Source organism: Balaenoptera musculus, chromosome 4 (assembly GCF_009873245.2).
Source record: "Balaenoptera musculus isolate JJ_BM4_2016_0621 chromosome 4, mBalMus1.pri.v3, whole genome shotgun sequence".
NCBI classification, from domain to species: Eukaryota; Metazoa; Chordata; class Mammalia; order Artiodactyla; family Balaenopteridae; genus Balaenoptera; species Balaenoptera musculus.
The window spans coordinates 115,139,785-115,150,466 of NC_045788.1; the positions used below are offsets into that span (position 1 = coordinate 115,139,785).

General features: G+C 36.1%; 1 protein-coding gene across 1 annotated transcript; it reads left to right on the forward strand.

Moving 5' to 3' along the window:
- The first annotated feature begins 5,540 nt into the window (after positions 1-5,540).
- Positions 5,541-6,686, forward strand: LOC118895011 (heterogeneous nuclear ribonucleoprotein A3-like). The gene has a single exon (XM_036851860.1). It carries the CDS (start codon positions 5,547-5,549, stop codon positions 6,681-6,683), a length of 1,137 nt encoding a protein of 378 aa, XP_036707755.1. The 5' UTR covers positions 5,541-5,546; the 3' UTR covers positions 6,684-6,686.
- The last annotated feature ends 3,996 nt before the right edge of the window (positions 6,687-10,682 follow it).

Below are 10,682 nucleotides of genomic sequence, written 5' to 3' on the forward strand. Positions count from 1 at the left end.
AGGCTTATCAGATCTCTACAATAATGTAAACTGAAATAAAAACATGATGTTAAGCTTGCTTTGATATTGGGGAAAAAAAGAGAAATTGAGGGAATTATATACATTATTATACTTTAAAATAATTTAAAATTACCTTCCTCTATTTAGCAAAAATTTCTCCAAACTGCATGAAGGTCTTTTCCTTTCTTGTTTAGAATGTGTGACTAATTTGTCATTCTTTGTGCTTCATTTAAACTTGATACCCAGATTATTCATTTGGATAAAGCATACTTGTCCACTTCGTCCATGGCCACTGATGACCTTTAGAAGTCCTTCCAAAGCACAGCGGAAACTGGAAGGACAGAATAGGTGGACTAAAAAGCCTCCATTCTTTAAGGGCAATGGGTGCAGCTGAAACATTTGTTTTTTATCATGCTTGACAGAATCCTCATCCATGATAGACTCTTAATAAACACTTAATTGAACTGTTTTTGTAATAGTGAACCTTAAGGAAATGCAGATACTGTCCTGATGGCTGACAGTAGTATTCAGGTAGGTGTTGGAGGTGGTCTCCTTCCTGAGTTGGTTTGTGTGAGTGCTGACAACATGACCTGCCTACTAATGTCACCTTCACTAGCCTGCTTGCTTCCTGATTATTTTAACTAACATATTTCCCTGGACTGTATTTTTAGAGCAGACCAATTAAAAAATATGGATGCAATGTTTTCTGGTGGTTCTAAATTTGGATTATGAGGAAGGAAGACAGAAATGTAGAGAGAAACATCTGCGATTTAGAGACTTTTTAATAAATTATTATTATTATTAGCAGAAGAACCGTTTTCAAATAGCAACAGCTAACGCTTGAGTACTTTTGTTGTGGCAGAGACTATTCTAATTTCTTTTTATATATTAACTCATTTAATACCCACAACCTAAGAGGTAGTTTTATAATGATCCCATTTTACATATGCAAAAAATCAGGGCACCTAGCTAATTAATAGTGGGGTGGAATATGACTCCAGCAAACATGGCTCTGGTCCTCTTAATTACTATGCTACACTCCATCACACATAGAACATATATATAAAAAAGCAGAACTTTGCTGATTGAAGTAGAAGATCTCAGGCCTAGAGATTTGTGTGCTCTTTCTGTAGTGGAACTTTCAAACTTAGCAGAGCTGACTTTGATAATCTGCTCTAGACCAGAACACTGGCCCTCCCCAGAGACAAACAGCATTGCAGAGAGATGTGAGCAGCCAATGGTCAGTAACAGAAATTTAGAATACTGGGCTCTCCAATCAAAGAAAGAAATTGAACAATAACTTAGAAAACATTCAATATTTTTCCAGAGCATGCTACACCAAATAGGTTCTTCCTTATTTTAGCTGGTCATTTAGCATTTTTATGCTTCTTGGATCAAACTTTATTTTCAAAGAATTGTTAGTCTTGAAATAATTCTTCCACATATCATAAAGACTGGGTGTGTATATTACCAGGATCGATAAATCAAACTTCAAGATACATTTTTTCATACTTAAGGTAAGTTCACTTTAAAGTAAATGATAAAAATTATTTTCAATAATTTGAGCAGTTTTCCTCAAAAGATAAGACTAGAAATCTTTTTCTTCATTGTTTTTTCTTATAGCCTTAGTGGAAAGTGAAATATCTTACATGTATATACCTAACTTCATTTTCCACCTGCTTTCTGAAAGGACCTAATTATGTGTACAAAAATAGTAACAATAACATTACCGAACACTTACTACAAGCCAGACATTCTTCTAAGTGCAGATATACGTTTTACATTATTTAGTTCTCACAGCAACCTTATGAGGTACATTGTTTGATCATCCTTATTTTACAGATGAGGAAACTGAAGTATGAAAATGTTGAGATAAAAGATCAGGGAATCGAACAAAGGCAGTGTGGTTTTAGAGAACACACCTTTAACCACTATGCAATGCCACCTCTCAGCATTAAGCCACCAACAAAAGAACAATCAATTAATAGAGAAAATAATGAAATGGAAATATGTCTTGAGAGTTCCCTAGCACAATAAATATAAGGGCCTCCTCAAGACCCAGTCTCAACCTGTCCAAAACTGAATTAAACACATTCTCTCCAAAGCTTCCTTTTTTATGTTATATTCCTCTGTATCAGTCAGGATAGATTAGGTTATGGTACAGTAACAAATGATCCTGTTAGCTCCGTGGCTTAGAGGAAGAAGCTATATTTTCAACCAGTGAGGGCTTTGTGGCATGTCGTCTTGCTTCTGGGACCTAGATGGATTGAGTAATGTCCAGTTGGAACATTGCCAGTCTCATGGCAGAAGGAAAAGAAAACAATGTGAATCAAGTGACTGCTCTTAAAGGTTTCTCCTTGCAGAGAAACATGGCACTCCCAAAGGAGGTCACATGGTCACAAATGAATCAACAGGTAAGGGATGTAAATTTACTGCAGAGAAAAGAACAAATTTTAGTGAGCAAAATATATTCAACTAAGGTTTCTATCTTACTTTATTAGCACTGCCACTCATATAAGCCAGAAACCTGGAATTTATTCCTCCATTGTATTTCTTCATCACCTCCCACAAGCAAACAGCACTTAAGACATATGTAGTCCTGATTCTAAACACTTCTCTCAACCATTCACTTGCCTCCATTCCCAGGGCTCTCTCAGACCTCAAATTCTCTCTCACAATCTTGGCAATAGCTTACTAACAGATTTCTCGACCTCTGTTCAGCCTCATCCCCTTTTGATCATCATCCACACTGTCTCCAAAGTGATGTTGATAAATTAATTTTTCTCCCTTGATTACAATTCTTTGATACTTTTGTCTTCTACAGAATTGATATAAAAAGCATCCCCCTGCCAAGTTTGTTGTCATACCACAAGCTAACCCCCATGAACAGTTATGCAGTAGTCCTCCACCTAACTCTTTGCAATTCATTGAGCACACCATGACATTTTATGTTTCTTATCCTTAAATGAGGCTATTTTGTCTACAGAGTTGCCTACATCCTGTGTCTGCCAAGCAAAAATCTGCTTCAATAAATATCACTTCTTTTGTGAAAAGCTTTCTCTCCTCTTCTAATGGTTATTCCCAACTCTGCACTACAGTGCATTCTGTATGGAAAGTGACATGAATTCTGTCCATTCATTCTGTTCGTTCATTATTTTACATATCCATTATATAACAATTATGTCTTTGTGTTCCTAGAACTTCTATTGCTGTGAACTATTTGAGGGAAATGTTTGTGTGTTATTCATTTTTGCATCTGCAGTGCCTACCCCAGTGCCCAGAATACAACTACTCGGTAAATCTTGAACCATTAATGAGTTCTCGTTAAATAGTAAGAGGAGAGAATTGAGAGTGTGGGTGAAGATATTCTAAGTCAGAAAGGAATGTACACAAGTAAATGGAGAACATGGCAGGGAGTTGTCTTAATGAGGCAGAGAATAAAAAATTTGAGAAGATTCTGCTAAGATATGCAAACAAGAAAAGATGAAAAGAAAAGCGAATTTGGGAGAAAGGTTAAGTTCAATGTTTGATTAGACTAGAGACTTAATTGTGAGAGTCTACAAGTTTACATTCTAACTTTAACTTTCTTATACAACATGACAATTAGTGTTTCTGTCTTTTAGCAAAAGGCAACCTTTCATTGCCATGCCCTTTCTTTTAAAATTAATTTGACACAAAGGGAAGTAATATTTGATTTAGAGTGAAAATGACCTGTTTCTCTGGAATTTTATTTTCTTCAAGCTCCTGAGGTCTTTAACATCAAAATATTGCATAGATGTTTATAATAACATTTAAATGTTTATATGTTAAATGTTAAATATTTATAGTAATAAAATATATTGAATTTTCAACTTTTGGATTTTATCTCTTCCATTTCCTGTTCTGCTGGTGATAAAGAATTTTGAGGTGTTCTTCCTCTTAGAGATACATAAAAATAAAATTTTTCACTACTCTTCATTTAGTCTGGTACCAGAGCACCACCATGGTAATTAAGTTAATGTACTTAAATTACCTATAATTAGATGTTTGCAATCAAATCATTTTTATACAGAAACTAGAATAAGTATGGGTGAAAAGGGTTATAACTTAGAAAATCTTCAATATATTATATGTGTATAGCACTTATCCAGTGAAGGACTGCTTGGATTTTTCAATCAAATTCACTGGCAGGAAATAATAAAAAAAAAATAAAATTGTTCTGCGCAAGAGAAGTTCTCCTTGTCCCACAGGAGTTGAAGTGATCTCTTATTAAGCTCGGATGTTATTTTTCAGTCTTGCCTCTGGACTCAAATATTATTTCTCCAAATATAATCGTGCAGAAAGCATGATGGAATGGATAGGCTTGTAGGACAAAAATGATTTGCTAAAAGCCTTTGAAAGGATCAACTGAAAAACAAAAGGACCAGTTTCAGTGGTGAGATTGGACTGTGGTTTGCTGTGGCTAGAAAGAGTTTAAGCCCTCCAAAAAAAAAACAAACAATTTAGGTATGTCCCTGTAACATAGCTGTGGCAGGTGAGAAAATATGCCAGTTAGAACTCAGGGGAAATGCAATGTGCATGATGAGTTGAAATCGGGTAAAGAATTAAGTGAAGAAAAAGGTCAGACTCCTTTGGACAAAATTAAATGTTGAGGCTAAATTTAAAATGATCAAGAGTTTTCAAGATTGCTTTTTTACCCACAGCATCTGATGACCAAAATGTATTTTTGAGAAAGCAATTGATGTTATTGCACACTGAGAGAAGCTGTGAATCAATGACTCAAAAAGATGGAAAATGAATGGATAATCCTCTGTGACTTCATAAAATGAATGGATTGTATCTATCAAATACACACTGAAAAAAGACAATGGGAGATGCCTTTAGCAGGCTAAGATGATGAAGTTTATCTCAGAACTCCTTATAGCAGTAAATATTCAGTGTTCCTCAGAGTGCTCTGTACTCTCAAGGAATGATCAGGAATAACATAAACATCAGGGAAAGACCAGAATCTCATCAGGAGCATTAAAGGTGAAAGAGGTAAACCTCTCAACAGAAAAGAATCTCTCACTCCAGAAACAGTATTAAGGATTAGTTTTATTGCCAAGGTAAAAAAAATTCTAAAAAAGTTTTTCTATGTTTATACACCACCTTGTTCTGAAAATGTTTGAAAAGTACCTTAATAGGATAAATAAAAATTCCTATAAATTTATGAAATAACAAAGGGGAAAACATACAGTAAAGGGAAAATAAGGACAAGGATATAAAATTGAATCTGGAATGAAGCTCATATAATCAGAATAGCTGAATCACTTATTTGGTTTTAAGTTTTCTAACCGTCAGTGCAAAAAGTGGGAAACAGTCATTATGAAATTCAGCTTCCATAAAATAAAATCTGAGCAATTGCTCGTAAGAACTGATCCTAAGACAAGAAAGGTACTTCTTTATAAGATTTTCATAAAGATGATCACATGTAATAAAATGAAAAAAAAAAAAATCTAAACATCCTTAAAGCCAACACAAGCTTCATAGGGCTGTTTTTTTACATTTTAAAATGATCCTAGCTCAAAATGGAGGTAAAACCGCCGCCCGGTCGCCCCCAGCCCGACTCCGGCCGTCGCCGCCGCCGCCGGGGGGAGGAGGGCCATGATCCAAAGGAACCAGAACAGTTGAGAAAACTGTTTATTGGTGGTCTGAGCTTTGAAACTACAGATGATAGCTTAAGAGAACATTTTGAGAAATGGGGCACACTTACAGATTGTGTGGTGATGAGAGACTCCCAAACAAAACGTTCCAGGGGCTTTGGTTTTGTGACTTACTCTTGGGTTGAAGAGGTGGATGCAGCAATGTGTGCTCGACCACACAAGGTTGATGGGCGTGTAGTGGAACCAAAGAGAGCTGTTTCTAGAGAGGATTCTGTAAAGCCTGGTGCCCATCTAACAGTGAAGAAAATTTTTGTTGGTGGTATTAAAGAAGATACAGAAGAATGTAATTTGAGTGACTACTTTGAAAAGTATGGCAAGATTGAAACCATAGGAGTTATGGAAGACAGGCAGAGTGGGAAAAAGAGAGGATTTGCTTTTGTAACTTTTGATGATCATGATACAGTTGACAAAATTGTTGTTCAGAAATACCACACTATTAATGGGCATAATTGTGAAGTGAAAAAGGCCCTTTCTAAACAAGAAATGCAATCTGCTGGATCACAAAGAGGTCGTGGAGGTGGATCTGGCAACTTTATGGGTCGTGGAGGAAACTTTGGAGGTGGTGGAGGTAACTTTGGCCGTGGTGGAAACTTTGGTGGAAGAGGAGGCTATGGTGGTGGAGGTGGTGGCAGCAGAGGTAGTTATGGAGGAGGTGATGGTGGATATAACGGATTTGGAGGCGACGGTGGTAACTATGGCGGTGGTCCTGGTTACAGTAGTAGAGGAGGCTATGGTGGTGGTGGACCAGGATATGGAAACCAAGGTGGTGGATATGGTGGCGGTGGTGGAGGATATGATGGTTACAATGAAGGAGGAAATTTTGGAGGTAACTATGGTGGTGGTGGGAGCTATAATGATTTTGGAAATTATAGTGGACAACAGCAATCAAATTATGGACCCATGAAGGGGGGCAGTTTTGGCGGAAGAAGCTCGGGAAGTCCCTATGGTGGTGGTTATGGATCTGGTGGTGGAAGTGGTGGATATGGTAGCAGAAGGTTCTAAAAACTCAGAAGAAAAGGGCTACAGTTCTTAGCAGGAGAGAGAGCAAGGAGGTGTCAGGAAAGCTGCAGGTTACTTTGAGACAGTCGTCCCAAATGCATTAGAGGAACTGTAAAAATCTGCCACAGAAGGAACGATGATCCATAGTCAGAAAAGTTACTGCAGCTTAAACAGGAAACCCTTCTTGTTCAGGACTGTCATAGCCACAGTTTGCAAAAAGTGCAGCTATTGATTAATGCAATGTAGTGTCAATTAGATGTACATTCCTGAGGTCTTTTATCTGTTGTAGCTTTGTCTTTTTCTTTTTCTTTTCATTACATCAGGTATATTGCCCTGTAAATTGTGGTAGTGGTACCAGGAATAAAAAATTAAGGAATTTTTAACTTTTCAAAAAAAAAAAAAAAAATGATCCTAAACTGAGGATGATGGCATTGTAGAAAACTGTTCTTCAGTGATATTGAGACCAAAAATACATTTTAGCATTCTGCGTTTTAGCATTTCCTGAGGAATAGGTGAACTGCATATCCTCCAGGAACTGTCATAAATGCTGCTTCTGTCTATTAAATTTTAAACAGGGATCAGGTGACAAGAAATTCAGGAATGTACTCCTGAAAGCATCTCAAATGTAGCTATTCTCTGCTGCTAGACGAGTGAAGATCCATATATTATGAGTAAAAACATATGTCTTAGGGCTGAACTTATTTAGAAAAGTTGATTGGTTTTTATTGAAGTTGGGACATCAAAATGTGCCAGGGCCTAAGAGACAACTAGAGAAGCCAAGTTTTTTGTTTTCTGTTTTTTTAGTATTTCCATTAAACTAGAGTTTGGAGAATAGCCCATACATATAAAATTGTTAGGACAAATAATTGTTTCCTGGGACAGTTCTTAAAAGGGTAGGTAATAAATCCCAATGGATTTGTCCCTTAATGAACCTCTAATTAATCTACTAATAAAACAGGCTAAATATGTCTGAATGAATTATTGCAATCTATTACCATCTCCTAACAAGGGTACAATTCTGGATGTCAGAACTCGCAATTTTTTTTAATTGAGAAGGCTGTTTTAAGATTTGTAATGAAACAACTTAGCTCAGATTTTATTTTTTTCATAAACATGTCTCAATCAGGATTCTTTTCAATAAAATAAAACTATAAAAGCTAGACTTCTACCTTATTATCTTCTCGCCCTAAGGCTGACAGTAAAGGTGGTACTAGAAGCGTAGGAATGTATGCTTTCCTGTTGAGAGTTTTGAGAAGCACAAGCGTGCACTTAAGCTAGAAATGTGAAATAATCTACAATGTGATTGCTCACTGCTACTGCCATGAGGTTTGAAAACTAAACACGGAATTTGATACCCAGCAAGAATTATCACTCATCAAGGAAGACTCATTAACTGGTATTAAAATATTTTTAAAATTTTAAGAGTTCCCAAATTACTTAAAAAATTGTTTTAAATGAAAGTGCTAAGAAATGATTTATCAGCACAGAATTTTAAAATTCCAATGGGCAAGAAAATACTCATAGTAATAATCATAAAATGTAAAGTAAACCTAAACCAATTACAGTTATCAATATTATATTTTACTAGTTTTTCTTAAAGGAAATTAAAAACAACATCATAGCATTATTGGATTTCATATTTCCTTGAATTCACCCAAGAGAATTTTGACAATTTGCTATAATTCTTAAGTGAATCAGCCAACTGGACTGTGCCACTCTCAAAAACTGAGAATAATAGTCTAACAATGCAAAACTTATTACTTCTCATTTAATACCTTCATGACTGATACATTAAATGCCAGATATATTTTCTAAAGATTAAAAATACAGGACCACATCATTACATATTATTATAAAATACAGAACAGGTTGGCTGTAGTCTTGGGAATAAACAATAGTTGGACAGGCAACTATGATTCCTGTGTAGGCAAACAGACTCTAATCAATATGCCAAAATTACTTCTGAAGCACTTATGAAGAATTCATAACACTCTTCTTACTATAAATTCAATGCAACAAAAATGAGGATTAAAGATGTCAAGGCTTGCAACAAAAAGAATAAAATACCGAGGAATAAACCTACCTAAGGAGGCAAAAGACCTGTACTCAGAAAACTATAAAACACTGATGAAAAAAATTAAAGACGACATAAATATATGGAGAAATATACCATGTTCTTGGATTGGAAGAATCAATATTGCGAAAATGACTATACTACCCAAAGCAATCTACAGATTCAATGAAATCCCTATGAAACTACCAATGGCATTTTTCACAGAACTAGAACAAAAAATTTCATAATTTGTATGGAAACACAAAAGACCCTGAATAGCCAAAGCAATCTTGAGAAAGAAAAATGGAGCTGGAGAAATAAGGCTCCCTGACTTCAAACTATACTACAAAGCTACAGTAATCAAGACAGTATGGTACTGGCACAAAAACAGAAATATAGATCAATGGTCCAGTACAGAAAGCCCAGAGATAAACCCACACACATATGGTCACCTAATTTATGACAAAGGAGGCAAGAACATATAATGGAGAAAAGACAGCCTTTTCAATAAGTGGTGCTGGGAAAACTGGACAGCTACATGTAAAAGAATGAAATTAGAACACTCCCTAACACCATACACAAAAATAAACTCAAAATGGATTAAAGACCTAAATGTAAGACCAGACACTATAAAACTCTTAGAAGAAAACATAGGAAAAACACTCCTTGACATAAACCACAGCAAGATCTTTTTTGACCCACCTCCTAGAGTAATGAAAATAAAAACAAAAATAGACAAATGGGACCTAATGAAACTTAAAAGCTTTTGGACAGCAAAGGAAACCATAAACAAGATGAAAAGACAACCCTCAGAATGGGAGAAAATATTTGCAAATGAAGCAACTGACAAAGGATTAATCTCCAAAATATACAAACAGCTCATGGAGCTCAATATCAAAAAAACAAACAACCCAATCAAAAAATAGGCAGAAGACCTAAATAGACATTTCACCAAAGAAGACACACAGATGGCCAAGAGGTACATGAAAAGATGCTCAACATCACTAATTATTAGAGAAATGCAAATCAAAACTACAATGAGATATCACCTCACACCGGTCAGAATGGCCATCATCAAAAAATCTACAAACAATAAATGCTGGAGAGGGTGTGGAGAAAAGAGAACCCTTTTGCACTATTGGTGGGAATGTAAATTGATACAGTCACTGTGGAGAACACTACGGAGGTTCCCTAAAAAACTACCATGACCCAGCAATCCCACTACTGGGCATATACCCTGAGAAAACCATAATTCAAAAGGATACATGTACCCGAATGTTCATTGCAGCACTATTTACAATGGCCAGGACATGGAAACAACCTAAATGTCCAAAGACAGATGAATGGATAAAGAAGATATGGTACATATATACAATGGAATATTACACAGCAATAAAAAGGAATGAAATTGGGTCATTTGTAGAGATGTGGATGGACCTAGAGTCTGTCACACAGAGTGAAGGAAGCTAGAAAGAGAAAAACAAATATCGTACATTAACGCATATATTGGAATCTGGAAAAATGGTACAGATGAATCTATTTGCGGGGCAGAAACAGAGACGTAGATGTAGAGAACAGACATGTGGGCACGGGGGGTAAGGGGAGGGTGAGACAAATTGGAGATTAGGATTGACATATATGCACTACCATGTGTAAAATAGATAGCTAGCGGGAACATGCTGTAAAGCACAGGAAGCTCAGATCAGTGCTCTGTGATGACCTAGATGGGTGGGATGGGGGGGGGGTGTGTAGGAGGGGATATAGGTATACATATAGCTGATTCACTTCATTGTACAGCAGAAACTAACACAACATTGTAAAGCAATTATACCCCAATTAAAAAAAAAATGTCAAGGCTCTATCCATGAATGTTCACTACACAAGGTAACTTAAAAGGCTGGTCTTGAAGAGCTTTCCAGCAGTCCATTCAATTAAATATTTATTGAGTG

Coding starts and splice junctions, on each gene's coding strand:
- LOC118895011 (XM_036851860.1), top strand. CDS start 5,547: ATGGAGGTAAAACCGCCGCCCGGTCGCCCCCAGCCCGACTCCGGCCGT.